The following is a 15,124-nucleotide window of genomic DNA, read 5'->3' on the forward strand; positions in this document are numbered from 1 at the left end:
ATTGCAGTCCTGGGGATGCCATGGCTCGCGACAAACAACCCGCGGATCAACTGGGAGACCCGCACCTTCACATTCGGCGACGGCGAGTATCGAGCACCAGTTCCAGCGGGCAGAAGCAACCCCACGGTAGGACGAGCGGAGGCGACCACACAAGACAACGCCACTACCACAGCAGACCTACCAGAACAATACGCCGACTTCTCCGAGGTCTTCGGAGAGGCGGAAGCTGACCAACTACCCCCCCACCGCAAGACGGATTGCCGGATCGACCTACTGCCCGACGTCCCCTTACCTAGACCAAAGATCTATTCGATGACCCCGAAGGAGATGGCAACCCTCCGGGAGTTCATCGATAAAAACCTAGACAGGGGATTCATAGAGCCAGCATGCTCACCGGTCGGAGCCCCCGTCTTATTCCGGGAGAAGAAAGACGGGACCCTACGGCTCTGCACCGACTACCGGGGCCTAAACGCGGCTTCCCTGTCCAACAAATACCCCTTACCCCTGGTGAAGGACATGCTCGCCCACCTGTCCACGGGCAAAGTCTTTTCCAAATTGGACCTTCGCGAGGCGTACTATCGCATCCGAATCAGGGAGGGGGACGAATGGAAGACGGCGTTTAACTGCCCCCTAGGCGCTTTCCAGTACAAGGTACTGCCCTTCGGACTCGCGGGGGCCCCTGGGGTGTTCATGCAGCTCATCAATGAGGTACTGCATGAACATCTGTTCAAAGGGGTCCTGGTCTACATCGACGACGTCCTTATTTACACAAAAACGCACGAGGAACATGTAACCCTAGTTAGGCAAGTCCTCGACAAGCTCAGAAGGGCGCAGCTCTATGCAAAGCCTACAAAGTGCGAGTTTCACAAAGAGCGCCTAGACTATCTGGGGTACCGAATCTCCGGGGACGGCATCGAAATGGACCCCGCAAAAGTCGAAGCGGTGCTAAACTGGGAGCGGCCCCGCAACAGACGGCAACTACAGAGCTTCCTCGGATTCGCGAATTTCTACAGGTCATTCGCCCGGGGGTTCGCTGAGATAGCCCTCCCCTTAACGGACCTCCTCAAAACCAAAGGGGTGGGGGACACCCGACGCGCCAAGAACCCAGGCACAGTGCTGAATTGGACTCCCGCGTGCCAGACCGCATTCAACAAGCTGAAAGCGCTGTTCACTACGGAGCCAATCCTCGCGCACCCGGACCCAGAACGGCCGTTCGTGGTCCAAGCCGACGCCTCAGACTTCTCCCTGGGAGCCATCCTGCTACAGAAAGACCCCACGGGACTCCTGAAACCATGCGCCTACCTGTCAAGGAAGTTCTCCGAGACAGAGAGGCGATGGCACGTCTGGGAGAAAGAAGCCTTCGCGGTGAAATCGGCACTAGAGACATGGCGACACCTACTCGAGGGAGCCACCCAACCATTCGAGGTCTGCACTGACCACCGGAACCTCGAGGCCCTACGAACGCCTAGACGCCTTAGCCCAAAACAGGTCCGATGGGCCCAATTCTTCAGCCGCTTTGATTTCCAGCTGAAGTTCATGCCGGGCAAGAAGAACTTCCTGGCCGACGCCCTCTCCCGACTGCCCCAAGACGAAGAGCCCGCCCCAGACACCATTGGGACGGTCCTATCCGCCTCGCAACTGGGGATGGCCGTGACCACCCGAAGCGGCGCACGGAGGCAGCTCGACTCTACGGCGCAGCCGACGGCGGGACAACCGGCGACTGAAAGAAGCCAACCGCAACTACCAGGGGGAATGCGCACGGACCTCGCTGCCGCCCTCAAAACCGACCCCTGGTTCCTGGCAAACCCCGACAAGGTAACGATGGCACAAGACCTGGCATGGGGGGAAGGCAGAATCTACGTCCCGGACTCGCAACGCCAGGCGATCTTGCATAGGTCACACGACGCCAAGCAAGCGGGACACTTTGGGTTCCTCAAGACCCTACACCTAACACGGCGTCAATTCTGGTGGCCCGCGCTCAGGCGAGACGTAAAAACCTACGTGGCGTCCTGCCCAACGTGCGCTAGGGCCAAACGGGCACCAGGCAAACCCGCGGGGCTATTGCAACGGGTGGCAGAACCCTCCCGCCCATGGGAGGAAATCTCTATGGATTTTATAGTGGACCTCCCACCCAGCCAGAAGAAAACGGCCATTTGGGTGGTGAAGGACTACTTCTCAAAGCAGGCCCACTTCATCCCCTGCACGTCGGTCCCATCCTCACAACAGCTAGCCAAACTCTTCCTCATCCACGTGTACAGGCTACACGGATGTCCCGCACGTGTGGTGACCGACAGGGGCACACAGTTCACCTCCAAATTCTGGCGGGCCTTCCTGAAGCTGACGGGGACCCAACAGGCCCTATCTACGGCTTGGCACCCTCAGACGGACGGAGCCACTGAGGTTCTTAATGCCACCTTAGAGCAATTCATACGATCATATACTAACTACCACCAAGACGACTGGGCTGAACTGCTCCCGTTCGCCGAAGTCGCATACAACAACGCCGTCCACACGAGCACGGGGAAAACTCCGTTCGAAGTAGTCTCGGGGCGCGACTTCGTCCCCATACCGGAGCTACCTCAACCCCCGGAACCCCAGGTGGACGCTAGTGACTGGGGACGGAAGATCGCGGAAGCATGGCCAGTAATCACGGCGGCGCTGAAGGATGCACAGGCAGCCTACAAAGAGCAGGCCGACAAGCACCGGCGCCAACAACCGACGTTCCAGGCGGGGGATATGGCCTATCTATCCACCAAGTTCCTAAAGTCAACCCAACCCTCGAAAAAACTGGGGCCTAAGTACATCGGGCCGTTCCGAGTCACGCAAATAGTGAACCCGGTAGCAATACGCTTGGACCTGCCACGCAACCTCCGGAGACTCCACCCGGTGTTCCACACCAGCCTCCTGAAACCGGCAACCACCTCCCGATGGCACCCAAGCACGCCACAGCCCGCACCGGTGATGATCGACGGGCAACACCACTTCGAGATAAGGGACATTCTCGACTCCCGCAAGCAACGAGGAACTCTACACTATCTGGTCAGGTGGAAACATTTCCCCCACCCGGAATGGGTGGCGGCGCACAACGTTAACGCGCCTGACCTGACCAGAGCATTTCACCGGGCATACCCCGACAAACCGCAACCAAGGTCAGCAAAACCAACCCCCCCCCCCGCAGGCCCCCCCCACCTCCCGTGCCCCAAGGGAAAGGGCCCCCCCAAGCCCGCGAGTTGGGTGGACCTCCCCCCCCCCGGGACTCACTCCCCCCGCCCCGGGCCCACGGGGTGGTGACAAACGTTCGCCAGCACCCTCCCCCCGCCCCCCGGCCGCGGGGGAGTGGCAAGCAAGTCAACAGGGCAACCTGGGGGCAACGCCCAGGAGACACAACAAAGGCGACGCACTTTAAATAAGAAAAAGAAGGGCCCTACCTGGAGCTGAGAAGCACCCGACCAGCCACGCCTCTCTCCTCGCCGAACTGAGCCAAATAAACAGGGTGTGGCTGGAGCATGCGCACGCCAGGTCAGGACCCGAGCATGCGCACCATGGACACACCCTGGGAAGGCACGTGGTAGAGGGAGGAGCAAAGGGAGGGGCGACAACTACTCCGGCGGGAACTTTGAAAAAAAAAAAAAATGTGGCGTTTTGACAGCTCCACGGGGAAAACCCAGAAAACCGGGGGAGAACACTATTCGAAAAGGGGGCAGTATGTCATGAGTGCCGTTGAGCTAAAGTCATCAGCGCAATGGCACACATGACAATGGCAAGGAAATAGGTGAAGGGGTACAAGATAAGTAGCCATCAACCCACAACGACTAACGGCCAACAAACAATAGCTAAACGGATCACGGAGCACACCCAAGCCATCAGCGGCAATACAACGGGGATCGCCCAGCTGAAAGCAATCAGCAGAGGAATGGGAAACCTGATGACGGGCGATCCCGGAAACCCTCACCCACCGGCAGGGCAACGTATTGGACAAAGGGGGGTGACGTGACCGTGAGCGAGGGGGCGCTGACCGGCGCGGGGTATTTAAACCCCGCACCGGCGCGCTCCTGTCACTCTCAGCTTTTTTCTACCAACGCTGTACCTGCCCTGCAAATAAACCAGAGCCTGATCCGCGAACCAGTGTCTGAGTGTTATTCAGAGGTAGGCAGCGCATGACACAAACATACCTAATACTCCTGCTTCTTATTTTCCCCACAACAACAACCCTTTGAGTTGTGGATTGGGCTGAGAGAGAGTGACTGGCCCAGTGTCACCCAGCTGGCTTTCATGCCTAAGGGGGGGCCTAGAACTCACAGCCTCCTGGTTTCTAGCCCAGCATCTTAATCATTACGCCAAACTGGCTCTTAAGCTTAGTGTAGCCCCTTCAAATTTCCTTGGAGTGAATTGAATAGCAGATATATTATTTATCAAAGCAAAAAGATTCCATATTATATCAAGGTAGCAAACTTGTGAGTTAAGTAAATCTGAGTTAGTATGTAGTTTTCTGGCATGATACTGTAAGTAGGCATTGAGTGTATATTGTGTTATTTTTTTATTATGTGTTACTGTGTTGTTTTTTATGTCTGTTGTTTTTTTATGTGTGTTGCTTTTTTATTTATATGCACACATGTACAATACATGACCAATGCATGCATTATATTTATGCAGGGAAAATTAATCTCAGTGGATTTGTAAAAGTGAAACATTGTTTCAACACAGCATTTTTATGACCTGTCCATATACACTGTATGTGTGCATGTGGAAATTTGTCATATTTGTATATTCACAAGTATGGATAATCCATGCTCTAAAAGACTTTAACTAGCTGGAGGCAGTATGAGTTTTGTTACCATGTCCTATATGATGAATCCATTAATCGTTTAAGCTTTTCTTTGGAGCTTGGACTCCTTCTTGCCACTGGTGTATTTAGTGTGGAAAATTCTAACACGGATCTAGGTATATGTACCACTATTAATTTATAATCAACATCTGTAGGATGAACAAACAAGCACTTTTTCTTACAAAGTAGCATATTTATCTCAGCACATCTCATTTGTTCAGGACTACAGTCTCTTCTAAGCAAGCAGTGGACTGGCAAAGGATTTGACAAGAATCTCAATCAATTTCTGGACTTGCTGGATGCAGAAAACTCCAATGCTTGTGAAACACAGGTATACTGGATGTTTTATAGAATTCTGTGTATGGTGGAGGTAGCTTGCATTAGATTTCATCCGTGTATTTGTATGTATTTCATAGCTTCTAATCCATTCACGTATGAATTCACTGATGAAATCTAATGCAATGTATTTCGTAGCTTCTAACCCATTCACAGAGCCTCGTGTGGCGCAGAGTGGTAAGCGGCAGCATTGCAGCTGAAACACTCCCCATGATCCGATCTGAGTTCGATCCCAGCGGAAGCTGGATTCTCGGGTAGCCGGCTCAGGTCGACTCAGCCTTCCATCCTTCCGAGGGCAGTAGAGTGAGTACCCAGCTTGCTGGGGAAGGTGACGACTGGGGCAGGCAATGGCAAACCATCCCGCTATAGTCTGCCAAGGAAACGTCACAAAAGCAGCGTCCCCCCAAAGGGTCAGACATGACTCAGTGCTTGCACAGGGGACCTTTCACCTTTTCAACCCATTCACATAATTGGAAGATGGCCATGTGAGGGAGAGCTAGTGTAGAAGTATTCTGAAATTGTGAGCTTAATTCTTCATACGGAGTTTGCCATATCTCCAAGCCTGGATCAGCTCTCCTTCTGGTTAGATTATGCCTTGGTTTGAATGTAGGCTAGTAAATTGTCACATCAAATATAGGCACGCAGAGAATATTAGTCTACATTTCCTAACATGTACAGCATGTCTAATGATTATCACCACATGCAATAGAAAAATGAATATGCTCTAATTTGTTGATTTCAGAGACTGCATCAAGCAGCTTGCTTAATCCAGGCATCTTGGAGAGGATTTCAGACACGAAAAAGATTAAGGCAGCTTCCAAAAGCTGTAACTATCTTACAAAGGAATTTTAGGTAAAGCTATACATAGCAAAAATAATGAGTATTGTATTGTTAAAATGGCTTGGAAAATAGAGCTATAATATAAGAATTTTCCAGATCTCATATCTGGCCAGGGACATCAACGGGGGTATGTATTTGCTGAATAAAATCTACATTTTTCTGTTTTTTTAACATGAAATTGTCTGGAGGCTTTGGGGAAATAAGCCTATATGTAAAGTCACAGTAGGCAAAATCACTCTGTGCTGTTCTTCCAAAAAGTAACTTGCTTCTGTAGAATTAGAATTTTTTCACTTTCTGTATTCATCCATTTTTATTGCCTGAGGCTTATACAGTATTTTGTTAATACTACTATGCTTAATTCCTTCCTTTACATTCAATATTTGACAGATATTTTGGTAAAAATATGGTGCTGAATTGGAATTATTAATGGTTTTAGATCCCAACTTTTTGTTGTTGTTAATTTTTTATTGTGGTTGGACTGTGCGGTAACCATACCGCGGGGTAGGTAGTGCATTTATATGTATGTCTGTATGTCTGTATGTATATATGTAAGTAAAAAATACAAAAACTTCTTCATTGATACTTGTTTGAGAAATCCACTAGAGGGCAGATCACACATTCGTTTCAGCCTGCTGATTATTTTCAAAATCAAAATTGTATGCTTCACTGCTAAACCCTGGACCTGATCCCAGTATACATACATACTTACCTTTTTTTTTGGTACCTTTGAGTCACTCTTGACTCCAGGTGACTGCCTGCACTAGTCCCTGCAGTTTTCTTGGCAACATTTTCTGGAGTGATTTGCCCTTGCCTGCTTCCCAGGGCTGAGAGAGAGGGACTGGCTCAAAGTCACCCATCTGGCTTCATGCCTAAGGTAGAACTAGAACTCACAGTGTCCTAGTTTCTAGCCTGGGGCATTAACCACTAGACCAAACTGACTCTCACATGCATACATACCCATATATACACAGAGAGAATTGAAGAATACATGGAGGAAGGATTTACTAATTCTTAGGTACCTGGAGATAAGCAGGGTAGGAATGCTCTTGTGCACTCTTTGCTTTATGTGGTTCTTCTCAGAAGTGCTTGATTGCCATTGCTGAAAACAGTTTTTTTTTATTTGTTTATAGAGCTAAAAGAGAACAGGAGTTGCAAAGTTTAAAAAGACAGAGAGAAGAAGAGCATCTTCGTCAACAACTGCAGCTTCAGAGACAGAGAGCTATGAGGTTGTTTCATGAACGGCAGCTAACACTATTGGAAATTGTCCATGCAGGTATCGTTATTATAGAACCATGAAGAACTATTTCCATCTGGGGACAGATATCCTTTTTTTTTCCCCACGTAGACTTTTTTGTCTTTACTTTGTTCCCCAAGGTGGCATCATTGATGCTCTAAAGGACTTTTCTATAATGACCCAATAATCTATCATGGATATATCAACCAAGAGATAGGGCAAAGATGTGTTGTAATTTGTATCTCATAAAAGTTGACTAACAAAGGTATAATTCAGTGTAGCTACATTAAATGTGTATGAATCATACAGTATATTGTGCATTATTTTTGCCCTAGAACACAGTTTGTGGAATGAGTCTGAGAAGGCCTTGGGTTTGCTTGCATTCTCACTTGTACTGGAAAATCCTTGCCATCGGTTCTTAGGAGAAAGATAGCAACCCATGTTTTATTTCATCCTTTTCTTTCAGTAAGTTTCCTTTGACTATTAATGACCCAGACCAGGAGTGCTGCTTGGGGCTGAGCCAGAAATGTTCAACGAAAATAAATAATATGTCTAGTTAAATAATAGTGTAATGGTTAAATATTTTATTTAGTGTAAGATCCTATCTATCTAATGCACAAATACATAGTAGGGCTAGCACAATAACAATCAATGTACTATCAAGTAATTAAGTATCCTGAATGCAGTTATTTCCCATCTGACATCTCTGGGTGGAGTACAAATTTGAGAGCCATATCAATTCTGTGACCTCATATTGTACACCCCTGAGATAGCCGGTAAACATGCTGTACTAAGATACCTATGGTCTACAAAATGATCCTGAAAGTATCTACAGTGGCTTTTGGTTTAAAAAATGTTCTGCCTAACTCTAACCCTGAATAGTTTTAAGCAGTGCCTGGTTTCTTTTCTGCATCTTTCATCTAGCTAGAATGAAATTCAAATACTATCTGCTTGTGTGAATTCTGATTTTCTAATAATAAATATATGCCCTTTATATCCTAGGTCAGGTAGATAAGCATATACATGAAATGAAAGAGAAGGCAGCCCTAACTATCCAAAGGTACTGGAGAGCACTTAAAGCAAGGAGAAATTTTCATCAGCAAAAAAGATCTCTCAAGGAATATAAAGCAGCTGTCCTCATTCAGAGAGCGGTCAGTATGCAAATCAAGTGTTGGCATGAGATGAAATATTTTGTATCAGTATATTTTAAAAAAAAAAAATTTAATTTCAAATTCAGGACCTCCACTACATCTTCTAACTTAAATTTGTAAATTAGGATGTACATGGAACACTGCTGTCTGCAAAAACCTGAATGATTCATTAAAAGCAATGTTTCAGAAAGTCTGGTCTGCAAGACTTAAATTAGAATAGTATTTCAGTAACACAGTTGTATACTGTTCTGATTTTTCTAATCCTTCCTACCAGTTAATCAAATTATTCCTTGACTCAGTGATGGTCTAGAGCCAAGATAAGTTGTTTGAACTGATAAGTTGTTTGAACTGTCAGTGTTGAAGTAAGCCTTGTTCTAGCAGTATCTGCCTGAAGAGAGGATCAAGAAGAGAAACAACTGCTATGTTTTTGTCACAATTTTTAACAGCAAAAGTAATTATCACATGCTGTAGAAACTCACAAGAGAACAAAATACTGAGTTACATTGATTCTTGATGTCTTCTACCAAGGATATTCCTTTTCTTATAGGCTTGTGGGCCTACTGGCTGAAGTAAAGCCCAAAGAATATAATTAGTGTTTCTTCTTCAACCCAGTAATCAGTGACAAATCTAAAACAAATCTCTGTAATTGCTTCATGGTTCATATAAGTCTTTTCTCAATACCTTTCCTAAAAAGTGTGAAGGCTCAACTTTAGCTGCATGTGCAGCTGTAATGTCTGCCCACCAGTTCAATTTCAGGCCTTACTACAGTGAGTTGTAATGTATGAAAGTCATCCATGGAGGATTAGGGCTCATGGCCAGCATTTTGGGGTCCATTTGCCTTCCCGTGCATGAAGAGGGTATGGGGAACACTGTTGGGTCTCTAGATGTGGCAATTGTTTTAAGAAGATACACTGAAAATGTTCTAACATATGTTGCTGTTTAAATGCAGTCCATCAGAATTGATAGAGATGATGCAACTTTTCTTCTTCTAAGGTTTCCATGCTCACTAAGAAGGCATTCAAAGTACTGTCTTATGTAAACATTAAGGCTCTGTGAATAGTTAACATCTTATACTAGTATTTTGTTTCAATAGGTGCTTAAATTCTTGGAGAAAAAAAGAAGAAAGGCATATTCTCTCTGGAAGCCACCTGAATCTCTTTCAGATGAACAGAGGATATTGTTGCAGCAAAAAGTGGAAAACTATATCAAACTGCACCCAGTATGTCGTCATTACACCCCTATCCACTGGATTTTGTTTTCAAGCATGTTGAAGACTCCTGAATATTGCAAAAGATTCTTAGGAGACATATCATTTACACACAGCAATGTCTAGAGCCATACATTTTGCAGTTGTCCCAAATTAACTGAGTGTAGGTTAGAATGGTCCAGTGTCATTTTGCAGTGTCATTACATCACGTTCTACATTACAGAGGAAATTTGGAATTGTGTCATTGGTCATTGCTCATCTGCCATTACTTGGGGGCTCAGTGATTAAGATGCTGAGTCAGAGGACCATTACGGTTGGCAGCTCGGCAGTTCGAAACCTGAGAGCACAAGCCGCGTGACGGAGTGAGCTCCCTTCAATTTGTCCCGGCTCCTGCTAACCTAGGAGTTCGAAAGCATGCAAATGCAAGTAGATGAATAGGTACCACTTCGGTGGGAAAATAACAGGGACATGAAAGGAGCCCCCTCAGGCATCCCCCAGGCAACGGTGACGTCACCGGCAAATCCTTTCAATACAGAAGCGCCTTGGTAGGTGCTTCTGACACACACAAAATCTGCCATTACTAATATCTACACCAGAGTAACCACTGTAAATTTAAGTTGGTTTCAAACTACTAGAAAACTGCTGTACAGCAGTGTTTTGTCTACAGGTCCTTGAGTTATGCTGATACATTCAACAACTGTTCAAAATTACAGTGGTGCTGAACAAGTGGTAGTTATGCCCGGTCCCCACAGTTATGGCCACTGAAGTGCCTCTGCAGTCAAGGGATCAAAACTCGGGTGCTTGACAGCCCACCCACACTTATGACCACCAGTGTGCTTCAACTTCCCCCCCCCAATCTCCCCCCCCCAATCTATGCCCTTTGGCTGCCCTGCACAGCAACACTCCTTGGCAGCGGCTCTGGGGCTGAAGTAGAGGCTCAAGACCTTCAGCAGTCTCAGCCAGCCACCACCACCCTGAACCTCTGCTTCAGCCCCAGCACCGCCGAGGAGTGCCAACTCAAGCCTTGTGCCTCAGCCAGCTGCCACAGCACAAAGCTCCAGCTGCCCCTTCCACCCTGCGCTCCACTCATCCTGCCACCCTGCTCCTTTGCTTGTCCTGCCACCCTGCCGGCCTTGCTGCCCTACACTCCACTCACCCTGCTGGCCCTACTGGCCTGCCAGCCTTGTCAGTCTGCGTGCCGCTCACTCTGCCAGCCTTGCCACCCTGTGCTCACTGGCCCCAGCTGACCTTTGCTGTCTTCCTCCCACTGCTGATCAGGTGCACCCAGCCTGTCTCCATGTGAGGCAGCTGCTGGTCCCACCAGGCCTTCTTCCTGAGGCTGCTCGCCATTCTCAGAGTGCTTCAGAAAGCCTTTGGAAAGCTTCTGAGGCATTTCAAAGCATTGTGAGAACAGTATGCACAATTGGAGAATGGTGGGTGCGGCCTTCGGACAAGGTATTAGAAGGCCTCAGAAGCCTTCCAAAGTATCGCGAGAATAGCAAGCAGCCTCAGGAATAAGGCCTGGCATGGCCAGCAGCTGCCTTGCATAGGGCCAAGCTGGGCCCACCTTGTCAGCAGTGGGAGAAAGATGGCGAAGGTCATCTGGGGCCAGCAGGGCCAGCGAGCACAGGGCGGCAAGGCCAGCAGAGGCGGCAGAGTGCAAGGCGGCCAAAAGGGCAGAGATGGGGGGAAGATAGGTGGGGGAGAGTTGAAGAGGGGGCAGTCCCTTACCGAGGCTCGTGACTGGGGGGGACCAATCTGGGAGTGGCTTGGATCGAGGTGGGTCCTCCCCTAACAATCGGTTGGATTCAGTTAATGACAGCAACAAGGAGTGCTGGGATTGCCATGCTAAGTGATGCAGTCATGTGACATTGTGCTGTACAGCCACATCACATAGCAACAGAAATTCCAGTCCCAATTACCATTGTGACTTGAGGATTACTTGTAGTTTTAATTCAATCACTGATATTTTAGTAACTTTTAAAAAAAATTCTTAATGCTTAATGCTAACTACAAATATGCTTTTTAATCCCATACTAAATGAAGTCAGTGAAGTAGTAATCTATTTTTTCCCCCAAAATAAACTAAAATAAGTGTAAATAGCAGACCATACAGCTACATGAAAGTTTATATGTAAAGACATACATTCTTTAGAATAGAAGAAGGTTCTCCAGAATTTAGGATGTTTTATATGTTATTGGACAACCATTCTGTCACAGATGCCCTTGACTGACAGGTGTCTTATGCATATTTGTTGCAGAAGTGCCAATTGGGCTGTTGGGAAATAACAGTATTTTGTAGAAACTTTAAGTTCTTTGTTTGGCAAGAAGCTCTCACACAGGAAAAAAAAAATAGATAGGAACCAGAGATAATAATAGCTTTACAACATTGCCTTCAACTCTTGAAAAGTTATAATCCATATACATATTTTGTTATAATTTTATTCTCTTTTTCTAATAAACATGCCAGAAATGCATAAATTTTATAGTTGTATAAACGGAAACTATGCTTGCTTGCTTTTGATTTGATATGGGAAACATGAAATATTTGGTAAGGTTGTTTGGGTCTTTTCTTTGTTACCATTAGTGTAATAATAGGAATCTGCTTCTTCCTGAATCCTAATTAAGAAACTAAATTTATTTGGTGATGGATCGATGGCTTCAGGGAGAAAACACAGGAAGACGCATGGTGATTAGATTTACCGGTATCCAAGGAATGCAAATGTTGTGCTGCAGACCTTCACAAAGGTTTGAAACTGATAACAGTTAACAGTGACAGACACCATAATTTTTCTCCAGGCTTCTGAGATGTCAGAAGAAATGAGCAGAGAACTTCATCATCAAGCCCAGGAAAAACTAGCCAACTATTTGCTGAGAAAAAGAGAGGATCAGAAGGCAGAACAACATCGAGAGGCTTTGCTAGCCCAAGTTCACACAGATGTGGATCAATTGTTAAGTATGTGTCCATTTCATTTTTGTCTTGCTTAGATTGTCTTCCCAGGTTAGTTTGGATGTGGTGAATGCTGATCAACATTAATATCAGACCTGAGTTATGCTACTACTTCTCCCAGCTTGAATTTTCTTCAGAGATCATCATTGCTGTGTAAATTATGAATTCATGTATCCTCTTGATACTGAACTATTATGATTGTGCTCCTCTTAAAAATCTATTCTTCACATTGACCATTAGCCCAGTCCTACCCATGCATTTGGAGGTGCTGAAAGTATTAGTATGAATATTTTGGTAAGTACAACAGATGCCTTCGATTTGTAGTTTGAGCAGTTCTGGGGTGTGTGTGTGTGTGTGTGTGTGTATAAAAAATAAAGAAAAATAATAGTGAAAAAAGAAAATAGAAAAAGTAGAAAAAGAAATAGAAAAGGGAAAGGTTATAAAGAAGCTGCTTCCAGTCTTCTTGACAGCAGTTATAAATACACTTATATTTTACCCTTTCTCTCAGGTTAGATCATAATTTCCTTCTTTCCATAACATATCCTTTCTAATCTTCAAACCCATGAATCACAAGTCAATTTTTCTCTTTTTTCAGCAAAAAGTCCATAAGGGGTTTCCAGTCACTAATAAATCCTAAATTTCCTACTATTCAACTTTATTTCAATCTGCCAAGAAACAGCATTATGATTTATATTTATTTTGGTCCGGAAAACAACAGAGTAACCAAAAATATATACGTTGTCTATATATTGCCTCCAATATTAAAGATCATACTGTATATATCTGAGCCAGAGCCAGACAATGCTACTGAACTGATCTCCCCCTTATATGCTTCTTGCTGTTGTCTTCTATTTCTTTGCTTTCGTAAGTTATATACAGCATGAACTTCCTTACTTGTTCGAACTTGCTTCTGTGTGCTTTAGCTGCCATGCCTCTATATGTATTTACTACTGCGCAGTTGTAGAATGCTGGCATGGAACCTCGATGATAAAAGCTTCAAGTGAGGAGGAGGTCAACCAAGTCTTCTAAAGAAACTCTTGTACTTTTGCCATAGGTGCTCCAAGTCTCTCAGAATGTACCACGAGGGATCTACATGTCTTTATGAGCAGATCAGTTCCTGTGGTAGCCAAAGCCAAGCAGTCCCATAATGCTATGTTGAAATATATACAGTGGCCCTGGTGGAAGAAGCTTGAAGAAGACTTCTTTAAAGAAGAGGCTGACTCAGTGGATCTTTTGACTGCTGAACTGGAGACTTTGTTCATTGGTGGAAGCAAAGCATGATTATTGTAAAACACACCGTAGCTATGTAATTGTCCACTTTTTCTTCCATACATTTTTCTCCGAAGTGTATTAACATTCAGATACTTAATTTGTCGTTACATGTATAGCTATTATCCACTGAACTGAGAATAGGATTCTACATTCCAGAGACTGAACTCTGAGTAGAAAGTCTGAATTTGACTGCTCAGATCATTTCAGATGATCTAAAGAATTGTGTTGTATACACTAAGAATTATACAATTTTGATTTTAAAAAAGATTTAAAATTGGATGTCGTGGATTTAGAGCTTTGGATGGTCAGAACGAACAAGGAGGGAGATACCAAATTACCATAAGTGTATGTATATGTGTTGGGAAATAGCCTTTCTTATGAATACTCACCCTGCATTCATAATACTACAGCCTTCCTGCCTGCTTAAATGTCAGGCAGCAACTGAGTTTGAATATATGCTTTCGGGCATGTGCTTTATCACATGTGCTTGGGGATTCCTCAACCCCTCCTCTCGTAGACAGATAAAAGCTTCATACTTTTAAAAGACAAAAACAGAATTCCAGGCATGTGAGGCAAGAGGTTTCTGTGCCTGAGCTGGGAAAATACTACTGAATATAGTATAGACAATAGTATACTCCCCAGCAGGATTTAGATTATCTCTAAGGAATCAGGAACTGCTCGAGTTGACATTGCATTGTTTTATTTTCTTCTGTCTCTGTTACAAACCTTGTTCGTTTTTTTTCCTTTTCTTTTTTCTCTGCACATTTAGGGCGTTCTGTGTAATTTCAGAATGAGTTCAAGATTTACTTACTAATGTCTAGGATGCTGATGTATCTTGAAAGCCATCCCTTTCCCAAGATCTCTAATTATGGTCGACCAGGAGCATATTGTGTTTGCTGAGAGCATCATATGTGAATTTGTAAATCAAGCTCATATATCCTTTGAGTTACTTAAATAAAATCTTTTTTTTTTTTAGTTTGTTGTGAGATTGATTTATCTTCTAAAGGGGGAAGGAAAGGTTGAAACCACTAGTCACACTTATATTACAAGGCCAGGAGGTTATATGATAGAAATTGTTTTAACTTCTTCCATGTTATCTCTTACTCACCAGAAAGGCAGTACAGTGTAAGTTGTAGAGCCTCTATCTTTCTCATAGACTGAGTTTAGGGGGAGGACACCAGAAAAGGCACTGCCTGGAAAATAGGTGGTGGCAGCAGTAACTTCCAGGTTTGATGGGATAGTTAGGTTAGTGTTAAGAGGCAGAAAAACTCCTGTATGCTACTGAGAAATGGGGACACACCTTTTCCTGT

General features: G+C 45.2%; 1 protein-coding gene across 1 annotated transcript in view; it reads left to right on the plus strand.

Moving 5' to 3' along the window:
- IQCB1 (IQ motif containing B1) overlaps positions 1-13,967 on the plus strand; it is a 28,958-nt gene extending 14,991 nt beyond the window's left edge. The window contains exons 7-13 of the mRNA XM_063288793.1: positions 5,047-5,156; positions 5,904-6,013; positions 7,132-7,274; positions 8,238-8,386; positions 9,480-9,605; positions 12,392-12,548; positions 13,597-13,967. Coding sequence (XP_063144863.1) covers positions 5,047-5,156; positions 5,904-6,013; positions 7,132-7,274; positions 8,238-8,386; positions 9,480-9,605; positions 12,392-12,548; positions 13,597-13,823 — 1,022 coding nt within the window. The 3' untranslated portion in view covers positions 13,824-13,967. The remainder of the gene's footprint in view (positions 1-5,046; positions 5,157-5,903; positions 6,014-7,131; positions 7,275-8,237; positions 8,387-9,479; positions 9,606-12,391; positions 12,549-13,596) is intronic.
- The last annotated feature ends 1,157 nt before the right edge of the window (positions 13,968-15,124 follow it).

The sequence above is a fragment of the Candoia aspera genome, chromosome 1, assembly GCF_035149785.1.
Source record: "Candoia aspera isolate rCanAsp1 chromosome 1, rCanAsp1.hap2, whole genome shotgun sequence".
Classification (NCBI taxonomy): Eukaryota; Metazoa; Chordata; class Lepidosauria; order Squamata; family Boidae; genus Candoia; species Candoia aspera.